We start from the raw sequence: 19,699 nt of genomic DNA, 5'->3' as shown, positions 1-19,699 counted from the left end.
CTTCCTTCCTTGCTTCCTTGCTTCCTTCCTTCCTTCCTTCCTTCCTTCCTTCCTTCCTTCCTTCCTTCCTTCCTTCCTTCCTTCCTTCCTTCCTTCTTTTCCCTTCCATCTTAGAATCAATATTGTGTATTGGTTCTAAGGCAGAAGAGTGGTAAGGCTAGGCAGTGGGGGTCAAGTGATTTGCCCAGGGTCACACAGCTAGGAAGTGTCTTGAGGACAGAGTTGCACCTAGGACCTCCTGTCTCTAGGCCTAGCTCTCAATCCACTGAGCCACCCAGCTGCCCCCAATGAATATATTTCTAAGGGGAAGGTGTGAATGGGTTGCAGCCTTCCCTAGGGTAAGAAATTCTATTACTGTAATAAGAGATTCCTATATTGAACTAGATGACCTTTATTTCTAGTATTTAACATTTCTGCCTTTCTATGAAGAAAGGAAAACTGAATGAAAGAAAAAATGTAAAAGTAAAATAGCCATTCTGGAGAGCAAGCTGGAACTTCCTATTATTTTTTTTCAGTTGCCTGTAGAAACAAATTTTAACAATTGTTCTGTGACAGTTCATGATCCGGATTCTTTTCCCACTCCCTTGCTTGCCCCCTCCCCAAGACAGTATAGTCTGATATAGGTTATATCAATGTTGTAATGTAAAACACTTTCCATAATTCTTCATGCTATGACAGAAGACACACATCACACATACAAGAAAACAACCTCATGAAGAAAATAAAGTGGGCGGCAGCACATTTGGATCTGTATTCAGACTCTGCCAGTTTCTTGTCTGGCTGGGAGAGCACTTTTCATCCCAAGTCCGAGGGATGATCTTGGAACTTTGCACTCAGATCATTGTTTAGTCCTTCACAGTTCTTCATCAACTGTATGAAGCTTCTGATTCTGCTCACTTCATTTTGCATCCTTCATATAAGACTTACCAGTTTTTTCTGAACTCATCCTGTTCATTTCTTATGGCACAATAATATTCCATTACAAGCATTTACTGCAACTTAGTTAGCCATCCCCCAACTGTTTACTTTTACTTTTATTTAAATTTATTTATTTATTTAGAATATTTTTCCATGGTTACATGATTTATGATCCTCCCTACCCTTCGCTCCCACCTCCATGAGCCAACAAGCAGTTCCCCTGAGTTATGCAAATATCATTGTCTAAAACCTTTTTTCCATATTATTCATATTAGCAATAGAATGATCATTTAAAGCCAAAACCCCAATCACATCCCCATAGAACCATGTGATTGATCATATATTTTTCCCCTGTGTTTCTGCTCCCACAGTTCTTTCTCAGGATGTAGATACATTCTTTCTCCTGAGTCCCTCGGGATTATTCTGGGTCATTGCATTGCTGCTAGTGGAGAAGTCCATTACATTCGATTATACCTCAGTGTATTAATCTCTGTGTACAATGCTCTTCTGGTTCTGCTCCTTTAACTCTACATCAGTTCATGGAGGTTCTTCCAGTTCACATGGTATTCCTCCAGTTCATTATTCCTTTCAGCGCAATAATATTCCATCTCCATCAGACCACAGTTTATTTAGCCATCCCCCAATCAATGGACATCCCTTCAGTTTCCAGTTCTTTGCCACCACAAAAAGAGCTGCTATAAATATTTTTGTCCTAGTAGATCCTTTCCCCCTATCTTTGATTTCTTTGAGATTTAAACCTAGCTGTGGTATTGCTGGGTCAAAGGGTAGGCATAGCCTTATGGCCCTTTGGGCAGGGTTCCAGATTATTTTTCAGAATGGTTGGATTAGTTCACAGTTTTTTCTTTCTTTGCAGAGAGGCAAAAATGTTAAATACTACACATAAAAGTCATCTAGTTCAATATATGAATCCCTTGTAGCAATAGATATAGTCTGTCATTATTTTCTTGTATATGATTGATTTTACTGTATGTTAGAAGAAATATAAGGCCCTATTTTTTTTTTTAATTTTAAACCCTTAATTTCTGTGAATTGACTTATAGGTGGAAGAGTGGTAAGCGTAGGCAATGGGGGTCAAGTGACTTGCCCAGGGTCACAAAGCTGGGAAGTGTCTGAGGCCGGATTTGAACTTAGGACCTCCTGTCTCTAGGCCTGGCTCTCAATCCACTGAGCTACCCAGCTGCCCCCAAGGCCCTATTTTAATAGTTCAGTTCACTGTGTTGATTTGCACAACCTTTAAAGGATAAATTTTCATCTTTTGGGGTCTTTGACAATTTCATGTGTGTGAAGTGAAATCTCAAGTTATTTTGATTTACTTTTCTCTTACTAATTACTTTGGAATAATCTTTTAGAGAATGTTAATAATTTGTAATTTTTCTTTTGACAAGTGCTTGTAAATATCCTTTGATGACTGTTGTTAGTTCTGTTAGTAATCTATTCTGCTAATAGATAACCAACCACATTATCTCTCTTCAGTTTGATGATTACCTTTAGATCTTGTTTGGTTAAAAATCTTCCCTGTACATAGCTGGGAAAAGTACCTGTTTTGATTCTCTTCTAATATTTTTATGATATGACCATGTTCCATAGCCATTTTGGCTTATTGTAGGACATGGTCTATGGCACTGGTCTGAACCCAATTCCTGTTAAATTACTTTCATGCTTTCCCAGCAGTTCTTATTAAATGGGAGTTCATTCCCAAGGGATTTGTTTTTTTTTAGCCTTATCGCATATTTACTGCTTGAATTTAGCTATTTATTATCCAAACTTACATAGTCTGTTTTGAGCTATTTTTCTGTTTTTCAGCCAGAATCAAATAGTTTTGATAAATACTATTTTGTAGGAAAATGTGATGTCCAGAAGTGCCATTCCTCTTTTATTTTCTACTTTTTAAAGTCATTATATCCTTTGAGAGTCTAAATCTTTTATTTTTCCAAATGAACTTTGTCATTCTTTATAGTTACTTTAAGTATCCTCTCAGTAATAAGTTTTTAAAACTTTATTTTTATTGTAATGCAAAACAGACTACCCAAACCCCAAAATAAAACCATAAATACACTAATGTGAAAGACAACTCCATTAGTTCTTTTCTCTGGAGGTGGAGAGCATTCCCTGTCATAAGTCTTTCTGGATTGTCTCACTGTCAATAAATAGGTTAGTATCTTATTCTGATATTTTTAAAATTTTTAAATTTCTGCCATATTTTGTACATTATTTCTCATATAGTAAACAAAGCTTTTGAATAGAATTTAATGAAAGAGTTAGACCATGTCGTCTCCTAGTCAGTAAACTCCAGAGGCTCCTATCACTTCCAGGATTAAATATGAAGCCCTTTGTTTGGAGTTTAAGTGCTGTTATTCTTTGGTTTGTCTGTTGGTGGCTCTTTTGAAAATGTTGAGCCAACAAATTTGGCGTCAGACGCTTCCTAGCTGTATGACCCTGGGCGAGTCACTGAGCCTCCATTGCTAGCCCTTACCACTCATTAGTGTTGATTCTAAGACAGAAGATAAGGGTTAAAAAAGAAGAAGAAAAAGAAAGAAAATGCTGGACTGAACTAGACATGGAATGGATGACCAGAGTGAAGCTCAATTTTGAGCCTTCAAAACTTGACCCGGACCATCTGTTCACATAGCTGGTTGAAAAGTGGAAACTGGTCTTTTGGAGTCACATTGGATTGCCTTTAGATGGAAAAAAGGTGGGCACTTGTACAGTGCTGTGAGTAGTGTGTGCAAAGTGCTCGGTGTCCAGCAGCTCCAGGGAGCCTCCCCACAGCTCAGAGAGAGAAATTCTACCAGCCATTATTTCTGCCATTTTACAGGGACTGAGACAATCTGGGAACAACTCAAGCGATGCTTCCACTTAGCTGCTGACTACTGCTGCTATGACTTCATTGTTTTTCTTTGGTGATTTGGTTTGCTGTTTCATTTTTGTTACTGGGCAAATGCTGTCATTCTGTCTGAAATGGCTGACCCATCTTTCCTGATGTTTCAAAAATGATGCCTGTGGAGTCAACAGAACTTAGGGTCAGATGTGAGGCCGAGAGCCGTGGCTGAGGGTCTTTGGCTTCTTTGTACTCCCGGGAGAATACCACGTGTGATCCATCATCCCATGGAACTCTGGTGGTGGAGGAAGGGATGATGGCTTCTGGTGCCCGATATATTAAAGAAACCATTGCAGCCAGCCTCTTTAGTGGCTATGCATGCAACCCAGAGCTTCCTAAAAGGATACAACTTGCTTTACAAGGGCTCAGCAAATCACTTATCATAGAGAATCATATTTAATAATATCAGAGTATAGTGAACCAAACTGTCATCGCCCACCTTCCCCATGACTCTTATTTTAACAAATCATGGGATTACAGGGTGCCCAACTCGAAGGAGCCTGAAAGATCTAGTTTTGAATATCATTTTAAAGAGGAAGAAACTATAAACTATAGTACGATTTGCCAAAGCTAGAATTAGAAAAGGCTTTCTTTGAGTTATAGAATTCAAAAGGACTTTTTTTGGGGGAAGTTCAACAGTCATCTTTAAGGAAATGTTGAGTAGATAGATCTGAATTGGGGGTGTTTATTGCCTTTTAGGGCTTATTGCCACTTTAAATTCCTGTTTTTGTTGTTGTTGTTGTTGTTTTGAGTGAGGTCTTACAGTTTAAGTTGTTCCAAAACAGAGGCAACATAATAATCTATTTATTACTTTAAGATTTACAAAACAATTTTACATATATTGTCTAATTCAGTCCTCACAGCACCCCATAAGATGGGCATTAATAATCTTCATTTACAGATTAGAAAATTAAGGTTGAATAAGGTTAAGTGACCTAGGCCAGGGTTACATAACTAGTCAATTGTTTGAGACAGAATTTGAACTTGGGTCTTCCTGACTCCAAGTCCAGCAGTTTGTCTCTCTTGTACCGCTGAGCTGACTCTGGTTTGTAATGTTGGAAGGAGCACTTGGTATTTTATGGCAGAGAACCTGGATTGGAATTAGTTGTTTGACCTTGGACAAAATCAACTTATTTGGGCTTCGTTGGCCTCTAAAGCCATTTATATGTCTGCTGCCATCAGAAGCCTTTAGTCTGCCCAGCTCTGGCAGGATGCAGGCTCTCATTGCCTCTAAAGTCATACACCTCCCAGTCTTCATCCTTCTGGCCCATCCCCACATTGCTGTTTCACAGCATCTAAAAGCTTGGCTTCTTGAAGGGCGGCCCAGCTCACAGGTGGGACATGCGTTTGGGTCTCATTCTGAATTCACACACTCAGAAGTCTTTCTGTTTCAGCCGCAAGTCACAGAATTTCCCTGCCTGTGGCCTTGGTGGCCCTCAGCTGCACCCACCACAAGAGCCTTTTTTCTTTTGTCAGAAGAGTTGTGATAAGTTGAAAGAGCGACAAGACTTCTCAGCTCATCATAGCAGCATTTCTGTGTTCAAGCGCATGTTTTCCTTTGGCTATTTACTGCCAGAGGCTCAAACTTGTTCAAGCGATAGATACAGCTGCCTCCATCCCAAAGAAGATGATGTGATCGCTGGTCACTCTGCTGTTCATTCCTTCACTGTCCTGCCTTCCTTCCGAATTTGCTTCAGTTCCCCTCTGCCGGCTCAGATTCTGCTGGTGCTGTCCAGAGCTGAATAGCAAGTTCCCTCCATATTGGAGAGTCTGCAGGGAGTGAGGGCTCAGTCCTGTCCTTAGGAATATAGATGAGTGCTTCAGGAGCCCAAATCCATTTAGTCCATGCAAGAGTCACTCCTTAGAAAATTCTGTGCAGCTTTTTTTCCATCCGTTTGTTGTCTGCTCAGTCAGATCACTAAATATTCCCAAAATGGCTTTGCGAATATTGACTCTGGTTTATCTCCTCTTGGTAGTTTATGAGATGGGGTTGCCTTGAGAAGTTGTCAATTCTTCTTCCCCCAAAGTCTTCAAGCAGTTTCTGGATATGAAATATATTATTGCAGTAGAGATTCTTTTTGTATATGAATTGGACCAGATAGCACTGAGGTCCCTTCCAACTCTCCAATTCTATAATCATATGAAGATAGCATTCTTTCATTTGTATGCTCTTTGATATTTTAATTTAACATAAAATAAAGCTATATTTTTCCGGTTTGTATTTGTGTCTTCAGCTATTGATATAATCATTGTGGCTTTTGATTTTTTTTAATGTTATATTATGCTGATAGTTGTCCTGGTATTGAACCACCTAATATTTTTGCAGGGATATTACCTTCTTAATTATACTTTAATATCAAAATTAATTTGGCTTCCATAATCATATGTCAACTAATGGTAAGAGAATATAACCCCATGAATTATGCGTGATGTGGGAAGAAATTCGGAATTAAATATTTGCTCAGTATAATTCAGAATTGACTATATTAAATCATATCAAATAAAATTATATCATAACAGTATGTTAATTTCATAAATAATTTCTGAAATACAACTTTTTGTTCAGGAAAATTTCACCTGATCTCGAAGTTAGGAAGAGTGGAAAAAAGTGTAGAAGCTCATTGTGGAGCTGTACTTGCTGGGAGATGGAATTATGAAGGAACAGCATTGATTACAGGTAAGTCATCTAACACAAATAGTATCTATTTTAGAGAAATAAGTTTTATTGATACTTTTTGTCTCCTCATTCAGTAATTTCCAGAAGGTCGCCTCCCCTACAAAATGACTCGTCCCCCAAACAATGAAGTCATAAAGACACAGTGCTCACATTGGACAACAGATAAAATATTTTGCTCTGATGGTCCTCCAGCCTCTGCTTCATCATCTGCCCGTCCTTCATTGTTTGTTGCATTGTGGCGGTCAAGATGGATATGCTTTTGGCCCTGTTTATTTTACTCTGCCACAACCCCTACACATTATCTGTGTTTTTCCTCGTTTCTTGTGTTCTTCCTTTCTCATTTTACAGTGAAATTCTGTCACATTTCACATACTAGAATTCGTTCAGCCATCTCTGCCAGTTGGGAGCCAGCCACGTCATTGCTCGTTCTTGGGTACTACAAGAGTATGGTCGTCAGGGAGCTTGTTTTCAGTAGGGAAGAAACAGCATATGCAGAGACTAGTAAATACAAATGACTGCATGTCTACTTATCAATACTTCAAAATAGATAAAAAATAAGTAAATATGTGGGAAGAGTTGGTAGCACTTTTGGCCAGGATGGGCCTGGAGCATTCAGGCCAGAGAGGAGCTGTCTCTTGTTATATTTACTACATGAAATAGCATCCATTCATAATTTTTTCTGAAGCACCTACAAAAGACAATAGGCCTGAGGGCATTTTTTCTTAAACACATTTAAAATATATCTTCTTGTAACTTATAGCCTATATCTGTGCTTTATATGAGATAGAAAAAATGTTAGCAGCACTTCCACTAAAGCAGATAAAAAACAAGGATGCCTATTTTAAACATATGTTTTAGAGTATTAAAATTGATTTCAAATACAAACAACCAGGAAAAATAGAAACATTAATAAAAGAAGTGAAGTAGGTTGGTTAAAAAGTTAACAAGATTTAATGCCACAAAAATTTTGCACTTAAAAATACTAACCACAAAAGCATATTGATATATTTATAATTCAATACATTAAGCATTTTACATAGGAAGATAATGAAAAGAAAGAACCTTATATTTAAGCTAACTCAGTCACTCATACTCAGGTGAAAAAGAGTTTAAGCAATTTCAAAGCAAAAACTTTGATACTGCATATCTGGGAACTGACTTTTCTAACACAAATGTGACTTATATAAAGATAACCAGAACACCCTATCAACACAAGTAAAAGAAGTTAAAAATAATTAGAGTGAAATTAATGGGCCCATCAGAACAATAGTATGAAAACCAGTATTCTTCAAGAACAATGGCGGGTTGGCACCTTCTCTAAAACTGAGTCTTAAGAGAGTTGCCTGAGAAAGTCAGTGACTCACTTAGGGTCACAAAATGAAATTTAGGTAATAAAATATGTTTCAGATAAAATTATTGTTTTGAATGTATTTTGTGGTTCTTTTAAAAGAAGTTTTGACAAAAATAATGGTGCCTGAGTTTAAAAAAAGAATTATTCATTTTTGTATCATCTTTTATTTATGTGTATATTTAAGACTACCAAAATTTTTTTTTTAATTTGAGGCTACCAGTAACTGAGCCATAATTTTTTACAGTTGGAGAAGATGGACAAGTTAAAATTTGGTCAAAGACTGGGATGTTAAGATCCACTTTAGCTCAACAAGGTAAGTTTTATAACCAGTCATATTAATTTAATTTAATTTTTAAAATTGTACAGTAGAATATGGATCATATTACTTGAAAACGTATGTGGAAATTTGTTATTAAGATAAAAAAATTTAATAAGGAAAATTTAAAAAATAATTGCACAGTAGAAGAGTTCCATAAGAATTTTTAACAGAAGGCAGTAAGCTTGTACATTCAAAGTTTAAGTTGATCTGATAAAGAAAAACCGTATAATTCTCTTTTTCATTTCCTTTTCAATCCCCTCCTAAACTACTATCAGCTTCATTCAAGTGCCACAATCCTCTATATTTTTGCTTGAGATTTTTAAGTCCTTTTAGAAGTTGTTTTGTGAAATTATTTTATAGCAGCTTTTGAAATTCAGTGATCCAGAAAAGTTGGGGTTAGTGAAATGTTGTATTGGAGAGAAGTCAGGTAAGATTCAGAGTATGTCTCCTTTTAAAAAATGTACATGGCCTTCATCCCTTCTCATTATGTCTTCTAAATTTTTGTGAACTTTTGATTCCCCACATTGTGAGAGGGAACAGAGGGGTTGGTCCTAAACAAGGATTAATTGAAAAAACCTCATTCAGTGGGTTCTTCATGCTATCCTTGTGGAGGGAAATAGCAGTACAGAGATTCTGCAGACAGCAGTAGAGACAACCCAAAATTTAGTTAGAGTTAGCTTCTGAAGGCATTGTTTTATTTGCTTCTTTCCCATCCTTTATTTTACCTAGAAGATGTGAGCCAATTGTAATACTAACCCGCGGGTGGAGACCTGGTTTGGGGGTCTTCTAGAAGAGTGATGTGGCAGGGCAGCAATTGAATGTGGCATCGATGCAGCGGCCCATCCTCAGAAATCTGAGCCATGCAGGCAGGCGAGCCTGTCCCCCAACCTTGACTCAGGATCATGAAGGAAGCTGAGCTCCCAAGTCACAATTAGCAGTTCCCAGGGTCCCTTTGCTGATATTATTGCCCAGGCCTTGTCTCCTACTCCCAGAAGATCTGGACTGCACACTTCTTAGCTCATCAGCAGCCACTGTGTCAGAAGGGGAACTCTCCTGCCTGCGGAATCCAGATTTCCGAGGATTCGATGGGCCAGCTGGTGCCATCTTCAGTAGCTGTAGACCCCTATTGCACTCATTAGACTTCCCCCCTTGTGACTCAGCAGGCATTTCCCATTCTCCCTGAACATTTGAATAATTTACTATTATAATAATTATAATAATTTAATATTGTGGAATGTTGGCAAGGTATTGAACTCCTGATTCCACAATGAATGTCTTATATCTGGTGGATACTCCTGTTTTAAGTCTTCCTCTCCAGATCTGGCCTCAGACACTTCCCAGCTGTGTGACCCTGGGCAAGTCACTTGACCCCCATTGCCTACCCTTACCACTCTTCCACCTATAAAGTCAATACACAGAAGTTAAGGGTTTAAAAAAAATAAAAAAAAATTAAAAAATTAAAAAATTAAGTCTTCCTCTCCTCCAAGAAGCCCTCTGGTCAGAAAATCTCCCCTTAGGCAGCTGGGCTCTGGCCAACTTTTCTAGAACTCAGAATTGTTAGGAGGGTGACTCCCAAGACTGGTAACACCCATTCTTAGGATTTCTAGGCTCTCCTCTGGGCTCAGAAAAGAAAACCAAGCAGAAGGAGGCTTCCAGGCCCTGCAGGTTGAGTAGCTCCAGGCTTAGGCTTGCCTGGGCAAGTGTGGGCTGCTCCCATGGGCTCTCTTTCTTGGATCCTGGGGTTGGAGAGAGGAGATGAAAAGATCCCCTCCACGTGCCTTCCAGCCTGTAGTGGATGGAGAGAAAGAGAAAGTTCCTGAGAAAAACAGCAGTTGTTAAATCTTGTGGTTTCTACCTCTGTAACCTCTCTTGTACTATTTCCCCTTTTCCTCCTTTTATATCTACAACCCCCAACTCCCCACACTCACATTTGGTCTCCCTGCCCCAAGGGTCTCCCCACTCCACACTGTGCTTCACACAACTGATAAATGGATTTTCCTAAAACACAAACAAGGTTTACCGAATCAGCCCCACTCAGTAAACTCCAGTGGCTTCCTCTGACTGCTGGGATCAAATACAAACTCCTTCTAGACATTAAAAGCTCTTCTCAGTCTCCCCCAATCTACCTTTCCAGCCTCCTTCCACATCATCTCCTCTGTGTACTTTACAGCCCAGCCAACCAGCCTTGTTGCTGTTCCCAGATCCTGGACTTTTGAGTTGGCCATTCTAAGGGTCTGGATCTATCTCTTATTGTCTTCAGAAGTCCTACTCCGGAGGCTGCCTTGTACATGAACCCTTTCTGATCCCCATCCAGCTGCCAGTCACTAGAGCAGATTTATTTTGTGTTTATTCTGTAATAAGTGAGATATACATGCGCTGTCTCTGAGGAAGCCTAAGTCCCTCGAAGGCAGGAACCTCTGATTCTTCTTGTTTACTCTCATACCTGGCGCGTACATGATGGCAACTAACAGAGTAATTTTTGACTGAGGAGAAACATTTATCAAATGCTTTATCCCTAGTTTGGGGTATTAGCAAGATCTAGAACAAGGCCTCCAGTTTTCTGAAAGAACCTGGATTGCTTTTTTATAAATTTGGTTGCTAGAATTTTGTTATGTTCTGGCATATAACAAAAACGTATACCAGGCTAATGAGAATCAGGATTGCCTCCTTTTATGTTTGTTGTCTTCATTCTTTAAAAATTGTATCACTATCTTTTGGGTTTTTAAAATTACCTTTCTTTCTGAGTATATTCCCTGCCCGCAGTGAGCCATCCATAAATCCATTTTAAAAGGTTAGGGGTAGTAAGACGGCAAAGCTAAGGAACCCACCATCCTTTTCTAATAGCATAGGAAATCTTTTATTGTCATAGTCTTTGCCTTTAAGATACCGTTTAACCATGAAGATGTTACAGATAGCACAATTTCATTGAAATCCTCTAAAAATTTGTAGCACACACTATTGTGCTGACGTTACTCGATCCATTGAGAGTTAAGCTCAGTAGAAGGTAAATTCCTAATGGATGGGGTCTGATCACTTCCTTTTAAGAAAAAGTTCAAATTAAAACTAAAATATAGGTTGAAGAATTACCTTTTGGGACAACTCAGGAAAGGCATGTTTCAAAAGAAAACTTTGCTTCTAGAACCTCATTTCTGGTTGTCCCGCTTTGCATACAGACCAAATGGCAATGAAGCAAGTCTTCCCTTACCTTTCTGACACCTTCTAGTTTGCTCATGTTCTAAATACTTGCCAAAAGAGAACAGGAGCAGAAATGAGAAAATGTCTCTGGGCTTCGTTTGCTTCATCTGTAAAATGAGGAGGGGTTTCTTTCCATGTCTGATCTGTAAATGCCTTTTTTGTTATAACTCTTAAAAATCAATGGAAAATTTCCATCGAGATTCCAGTTATTTTTATGAAGGTAATGTTGAAAAGAAAAGCAATAGTTTCCTCTATTGTTTTCTTTTTTTTTAAAAAACACTTACCTTCTGTCTTAGACTTAACACTAAGTATCAGTTCCAAGACAGAAGAGTGGTAAGGGCTAGGCAATGGGAGTTAAGTGACTCAATCAGGGTTTACACAGCTTGGAAGTGTCAGGGTCAGATTTGAACTCAGGACTTTCTGTCACTAGGCCTGGCTCTCTATCCTCTGAGCCACCTAGCTACCCCTCAAACCCCAGCATATCAGATAATTCCTCAAAGTTGATAAATCCTGGGTACAAAGAATGCATATAGTTCATTGCCATTAGAGAGTCTAGATATGGAAATAGAGCTTGGTGTGCATATTTGGAATACGTATTATTTTAAAAATAAAATATATTTTTATTAGCCATATCTCCTCTTGATTTGCCAGATGATGGTTGGAAGTAATATTTGAAAAGATTTACTGTAATGAGGATAGTAGGTAGGGACTTGGGCCTGTGATTTCACTGATTTGAGAAACTTCTCAATGGAAACTCCCCCTGCATCTTCTCAGTGACTTTGAGCTCGTAGAGGTCAGGTGAGTTGCTGCGGCTGTGCACTATACTCTGAAGACAAGGTTTGAGCCCTGGTCTTCCTCACTTGGAAGCCAGCTCTGCATCGTCTTGGCCACACTGCCTTGGGATTGTGGGATTTCTGTAGTAAACTGAACAAGGTAGAAAGAGATGACTGCATCACCTCCAGGAACATCTATAAATATGTAGAGAATCCTTAAAAATTATTCTTTTCTGTATTAATGATTTGGAGATAGTTTTCCTTAGACACTATTCTAATTTCCCTTAAAGCCTATTTTCTAGTCTCATTGTTTAGCCATTATCCTCAAAGCAAGGTATAGCTAGGTCATTTATGGAACAGATAGAATTGTCTTGTGTCTCATGCACAGCCTCAGAGCTAGAAGTAGATACCAAGTGTGCCCTCTATGAAGAGATAAAGGGCTAGGAGTGGTAGTAATTTTTAAATCAGAAAGTTGTATGCAACTAGGTGGTGCAATGAGTGGAATGCTGGGAGTCAGGAAGATTCATCTTGGGAAATTCAAATCTGCCCCCAGATTTTTACTAGCTATGTAACCTTGGGTAAATAACTTAACTCTATTTGCCTCTATTTCTTCATCTATAATATGAGCTGGAGAAGGAAATGGCAAACCACTCCAGTATCTTTGTTAAGAAAATCTGAAAATGGGGTCACAAAGAGTTGGGCATGACTAAAATGATTGAACAACAAAATTATACAAATCATACCTATTGAGGAGCATTAAAATTTGGAGAATCATTCCTGGATTTCTTTTGTAGTGGCTCCTTGTTTTTCCACAGTTAGTATCCTGCAGAATAGTAAACTAAATTCAGTGAAAAATAGGGTTTTCCATTGATCAATTGTAGGAATGCCATCTTGGATCTGTTTAGGGGTATGTAGGAGGACAACTTGGAAATTCTAGTCCTGTAGCACCAGCAGCATGCTTGACATAACCACCTGGATGTCTTGTCTTGTAATCATCTCAAACTCAATATTTCCAAAACCAAACTTACTATATTCTTCTTTCCTCCTCCAAAAAAAACAAACAAACAAAAAAAAAACAAACTCAGCCACACAAAATACAAAACTAGTGCTGATAACATCACCATCCTTCTAATCACCCTGGGATTTTTTTTCATTTTAATAAATGCACATAGATATTTTGATGGATGCCTTTTTCCCCTCTCTGGAAATAGGGAGCTATTTCCATTCATTTCCTGAGTCACATTAGTACCTCTTTCTCAATATCTTTCCATTATCTTCCAATATCACAGTCTCTGCTCTAGTTCAGACTTATCACAGTAGCATTCTAAACTTGGTCTTCCTGCTTTCTGTCTCTTCCTTTTTAATCTATTTTCAGCTGCTGAATTGATATTCTTCAAATGAGGATCCAACTATGCCTCCCCTCACTCCTCTCACATCTTTAATGGCTGGCTATTGCCTCTAAGATAAAATATAAAATCTTCCATCTGGCATTTAGAGCCTTTCATAATATGCCATCTACTTACCTTTCAAGTCTTATTTCATATTATTCCTTTTATCTACTCTTTGTTTTAAGTCACTCTACTAGGTATTCCACGTCCACAACAGGCCATCTTCCATGTTCTGTCTTTATACTCCATTCTTACCTCCGATCCACAAATTGCTAGCTTCCCTCAAAGTGTAGCTCAGTGCTGCCTTCTGCATATGAAGCTTTTCTCGATTCCTTAGTTATTAACTTCTGTTTCCTCTTGAAACTGCATTGTATTACTTTATAGATAACTTTGTATTTAAGTTATATAATTTGTATCATTCCTGTATCATGGAAGCTCCTTGAGAGTAGGGCCTGCTCTGTTTGGACCTTTGGATTCCCACAACCTACCACAGACTTGCACAAAGTAGTCCCTAATAAATGTTTGTTGATTTTATGTTGGTGGTATGTGAGTGGTTCATTTGAGATTCTTCTTGTTTTAGTAGGAAGCAGGCAAGATGCATAACCAAATATTGTTTCTCAGATATTTAAGTGTTTATAACATTCAAGGTGCTATACCAGGCATTGAGAAGAACACAAAGAAATAAGAACTCTGGGTACTTTGCTCCAGGAATTTTTGATGATGTTGAATAGGGAGACATGTGCCAACTTCTAGATCTAGAAAGGTACATTACAAGGTAGACCATGTATAGAAATATGGTAAAGACAGCAGATGCTCTGAGAGAACAGAGGGAGGGGAGAGCCAGGCCAGTCGGGGTGTTTATGGAAGGCTTTGTGGAAAAAAGCAACTTTTGTGGTTGGGCTTGAAAGATGGCCAGAGCCTTAAAAGGGAAGGAAGCAAGAGTCTAGATGTCAGGAGTGACATGAAATGAAAGAGCACAAGTTAGGGAAGTTAGCCAGGAAACCATTTTCATCGGGAATGAAGGTTCTAATACAATCATTATGGAAGATAAGGCTGTTTCCTTTGCATCCTCAGCTCTTAACATAGAGCTTGACACATAGCAGATACTTGATACAAATGTCTGATTGAGCAAGAAGGTTGGAAAAGGAATGTCGGGACCATATTGTAAAAAATATATTGCATGCTAGGTTACTGGGACTTGGAACTTAGATTCCAGATTCCTGTCATCAGGAGTGATCAGGAGAGTTGTAGACACAAAGGAAATAAGTTTAGTAACATTCACGAGGTGCCATATGCAAGGTGGATTAGAGAATGAAGAGATTTAGACTCACTTCTCTGTGAAGCACAAGGGCAAATTTCTTCCCAATGGTGTGGAGAGAAAGGGTCAGGAAAAGCTTCCTAAAGAAGCTGCCATTTGAATTGGGCTTTAGAATCAGTCACATAGCATTTTATGTTCCTGCTCTGGGCCAGGCACTGTGCTAAATGTTGAGGATATAGAGAAAGGCAACAAGCAGATTTCCCTGCCCTCATGGAGCTCATGGAGAGACAATGTGTAAACACATATGCACAAGAAGGATCTATTCAGGATAAATCAGAGACAGTCAACAGAGGGAAGTCACTAAGGTTAAAGAGGCCTGGGAAAGACTTCTTTAGAAGGTGGGACTTTAATTGAGACTTGAAGGCAGTTAGGGAAATCATAGGAGGTAGAGCTGAGGAGCAACAGAGCTTCAGGCACAGAGGAAAGCTGGTAAAAAGGTTCAGAGCCAAGAGATTTGGCTTTTAAGGCAAAAGGGTTTTATATTCAATCTTGAAGGTGAAAGGGAACCACTGGAGTTTACTGAGTAGGGAAGTGACATAGAGCTACTTTTTTAGGAGAATCACTCAGGTAGCTGAATGGAGAATGGGTTGGAGTGGGGAGACATGAGGCAGGCAGTCCCTCTCATAGCTAATGCAGTAGTTCAGAGGTGAGGTAATGAGGGCCTGAACCAGAGTAGGGGCAGAGTTGGGGGGGCATATTCTAGGCATGTTACAAAGGTGAAATCTATATCTCTATGTTGGGATAGGTGGAGGGAGCATGATTGAACCTGTGCTTTTAGAAAATTACTTTGATGGTTCAGTGAAGGATGGGTTGGAATGGGGGAGGGACTTGAGGCAGTAGGAGACTTGGAATAGTCCAGGTATGAGGTGATGGCCTGAACTATGATGAGAGATGTAAGAGTAGGAAACTCGGAAGCAGGGCAAGAGATATGGGAATTATCTAGGCATAAGCTCATGAGCTACTGTACCAGGGACTTGGGAGATATGACAAAGGTGATAGGCCTTGGAAATAGATTGGATTTGAGAAGTGAGATTGAGGAATTGAGCATGACTCCTAACTTGTGAGTCTGGTCGATTGGAAGGAAGGGTGTGCCCTTGACAATAATAGGGAAGTTTGGAAGAGGGGAATGTTTAAGAGGAAAGTTAGCGAATTCAGTTTTGGTCATGATAATTTTAGAGGGTCTACAAAACATTCTGTCTGAAATGTCCAATATGCAGTTGGGGATGTGAAAGTAGGCAAAGATATATTAGGCCTGGAGGAGTAGATTTGAGAATCATCACTTTTTTTTTTAAATTTTTTTTTTAAATTTTTTTTTTTTTAATTTTTAAACCCTTAACTTCTGTGTATTGACTTATAGGTGGAATAGTGATAAGGGTAGGCAATGGGGGTCAAGTGACTTGCCCAGGGTCACACAGCTGGGAAGTGTCTGAGGCCGGATTTGAACCTAGGACCTCCCATCTCTAGGCCTGGCTCTCAATCCACTGAGCTACCCAGCTGCCCCGAGAATCATCACTTTTGAAATGATGATTGAATCCATAGAAGCTGAAGAAATCACCAAATAAAATGGTATAGAGGAAAAATAAAAAGGTCCCAACACCAAAACCTGTAAGATACTCACAGTTAATGGATGAAACCTGGATGGAGATTACACAAAGGAGATTGAGAAGGAACGTTCAGAGAGGTAGGAGGAGAAACAGGAGAGGAGGGGTAGGGGACCTGAAAACCTAGAAAAGAGTATTTAGCAGTGTCAAAGGCTCCAGAAAGGTCAGGACAGATGAGGATTGCAAAAAGGCCATTGGATTTGGCACCTGAGAGGTCATTGGTAGCTTCAGAGAGGGCAGTTCAGAAGCCAGCCTGGAGAAAGTTAAGCAGAGGGTGAAAGGAGAGGAAACAGGGCCAACTTTTCTTGTTAGCCTATCAAGCCATAAGAAAGGAGGAACTCATAGTGAATAGCTTTAGTCTTCAATATAATCAGAGACAAAGTTCTCAGTGGAAAGGGTCAGGGAGGGAGAGCCATGGTACATTTGAGAAAGGTTTAAAAGCCCTGTAGTAAGTGGGATGGAAGTGAATTGATAAGGTAGGTATATAGGAGGATTGCCAAATAGCAGTAAGGGCCCAGATGAAGTGTAACAAAAAATTAGAGTGGATCCAATCAGTGCAATTGTGTGGTTTTCTTCACCTTTATTCAGCACCATGTGTGAAGGAGTGAAGACAAGTGGATGGTGGGGATGATCCAAAGAAGGTGGATTGGATATATGGGGTGAGAGAGAATGACAGTTGAGGATGACATCCAAGTTGTGAGCCTGGGTGACTGGATGGTTCCCTTGACAATAATAGAGAAGTTAGGAAGAGAGGGAGGTTTGGGGAAAATATAATGAGTCCCATTTAGGGACATGCTGAGTTTGTCTACTGGATCTCCAATTTGAGATATCTAATGAGATTATGACTAGTTAGAGATGTGGTAGTGGAGGTGGGGGAGAACTTAGGGCTTGACAGATATATCTGAGAGTCATCTTCGTAGAGATGATATTGGGAACATGGGAGCTTATGTGATCACCAAATGAAATGGTATAAAATGAGGAGAGAAGAGAGCCCAGGAGTTTTACAGGCAATTATGGAGAGAGGTCATTTTAGACATAGGAAACAACTTGAGATTGTATGGAAGTGGTTTATACTTTGTAGGGAGGGGAAGTTTCAGAGGATTATCTAGGTTGGTTAAAGTGTAAGTGTATACAGGGGCGTAATATGAGATAAGGATAAGGAAATGGGGGGTGGCACCATCTTGTGAAAGGGCATTGATGTCAGGCAAAGAAATTTGAACTTTATTTGAGAGGCAGTAGGAAACCACTAAAAGTTTTTGAACAGAAAAGTGACATAACCTGATCTATTTGTTAGAAAGAATTTTTTAGTAGTGGTGAAGGGTGGATGAGGAGTGGGCTAGTGGTAGGGGTGGGAAGAGCTGTAAGGCGGCTCATATAATTGTTGAGGTCCATGTTAACAAGGTCTTGAACTAAGTAGGGAGTAGAAAGGAGGGATTAGTTGGTGAGATATTGTAGAAATGGAATCAATAAGAAATAACTTTTTTGAGCTAGTCTTATAATTCAGGGGGACATTTAGCAACTTATTCTTATTATATCTGGTATGCAATAGCAAAATTTAACATTTAAAATAAATTTTGATGGTTTTCTTTTGCTTTTACATCACCCATATTTCTTTTTTCTTTCTTTTTTTTTAAAACTCTTACCTTTCATCTTAGAATCAATACTGTGTATTGGCTCCAAGGCAGAAGAGTGGTAAGGGTAGGCAATGGGGGTCAAGTGACTTGCCCAGGGTCACACAGCTGGGAAGTGTCTGAGGCCAGATTTGAACCTAGAACCTCCCATCTCTAGGCCTGGCTTTCAATTCATGGAGCCACCCAGCTACCTCCACATCATCCATATTTCTCAGTGTATTCCTCCCACCTATCTCTCCTGGTCACATTCTTTATAACAAAGAATAATATGGGGGGGGGATTTGGCAGAACTGACCTATATCCTCAGTATTAGAAGTATAGATTTGAGCATCATCTGCATATACCAGGTAGTAGTTTAGCCCATGGGAGCAGATGAGATCATTGAGAGAAGTCACAGAGAAAAGAGAAGGCCCTAGGACAGAGCCCTGGCATTGAGGTGGGACATGGATTGTGGCCCTGCAAAGAAGACCTTAGACCATTATGAGAAGAGCCAGGACAGAGCATGCCAGGAAGATTCAGGAGGAGAGAATGTCCAAGAGGGAAGGGAAGGTGGACACAACTAGGTTTTAGCAAGTTGACAATTTAGCCATTTAAGAGATCATTGGTGGCATTGAAGAGAACAATTTCAATAAAGCCAGACTCCAAAGGATGGAGAAATAAATGACTGGGAAGTTAATGAAGTAGGGACAGTTTTTCCAGTCCTGTGGCTGACCCAAGACCAGACCTAGAATTTTGTCCACAAATTCTCTTCTATGTAAGTCCTTTCCCCTTCCCAGTTCTGATTGTGCCCCAGGTGCTTTCCATTCCCAGTATGTTTGCCTGTCCTCAACCTCTCTTGGAGAGGTAACTGGTTCGATAGCTGGAAGATTTGTATTCAGGTCTGTTGAGGCATAACCTCAACGTGCCCTCAGACAGCTAATTGACAGTCTTGATGGGGGCAGGGATCAAAAGTCTGGATTAAAAAAATCCTTTGAACCTAAGAGAGTGTGTCCTTCTTTAGAGGCAATTTCAGCTAAGAAGAGGGAGCCCAGGAAACAGGAAGATGGTAGCTTTGGAAAACCAGCATTGGTGTTGGGTGGGGCTCACTATTGGGAGAAAGAATTGGAACCTGGGCTTGAGGGTCCTGGCAAGGTAGCAGGGGCCCTCTTCCCCCACTCTAGGCCCCTGGCCTCATGACGCCTTAGTAACACTAGAATATAATACTATCATTACCACTAGTGAGATGGACATTTATGAAAAGGTATAGTAAAACCTTTAGTGAAGAATTCAGGGAATTTAAGAGCTGAGGAAAACTATAAAAGGCTACTTTGCTGCTATGTAATTTCTCAATCATTCCATAAATAAAGGCACGTCTCACCCCTGCTGTGTTCTAGGGAGTCCTCTAAGAGCAAGAACTGCAGAGAAGATGCTGACTGACCTGCATTGGTAGAGGGGCTTTCCTCACTTGGAAGTTAGCTAGATAGGGAAGTCCCAGTGCTAGTCCCAATCCCTGTCCTTATGGATTTCACACAGGAATTTCCAGCTTTCTTTCTTCCTTCCTTCCTTCCTTCCTTCCTTCCTTCCTTCCTTCCTTCCTTCCTTCCTTCCTTCCTTTCTTTCTTTCTTTCTTTCTTTCTTTCTTTCTTTCTT

At 39.6% G+C, this 19,699-nt stretch overlaps 1 protein-coding gene across 1 annotated transcript in view; it reads left to right on the top strand.

The window, feature by feature from the left end:
- IFT80 (intraflagellar transport 80) overlaps positions 1 to 19,699 on the top strand; it is a 102,730-nt gene that overhangs the window by 29,541 nt on the left and 53,490 nt on the right. The window contains exons 4-5 of the mRNA XM_044667702.1: positions 6,384 to 6,494; positions 8,090 to 8,158. Coding sequence (XP_044523637.1) covers positions 6,384 to 6,494; positions 8,090 to 8,158 — 180 coding nt within the window. The remainder of the gene's footprint in view (positions 1 to 6,383; positions 6,495 to 8,089; positions 8,159 to 19,699) is intronic.

The sequence above is a fragment of the Gracilinanus agilis genome, chromosome 3 (assembly GCF_016433145.1).
Source record: "Gracilinanus agilis isolate LMUSP501 chromosome 3, AgileGrace, whole genome shotgun sequence".
In the NCBI taxonomy this organism is placed as follows: Eukaryota; Metazoa; Chordata; class Mammalia; order Didelphimorphia; family Didelphidae; genus Gracilinanus; species Gracilinanus agilis.
The sequence above is the reverse complement of the archived record's forward strand: the minus strand, read 5'-3'. Positions and strand labels throughout refer to the sequence as shown.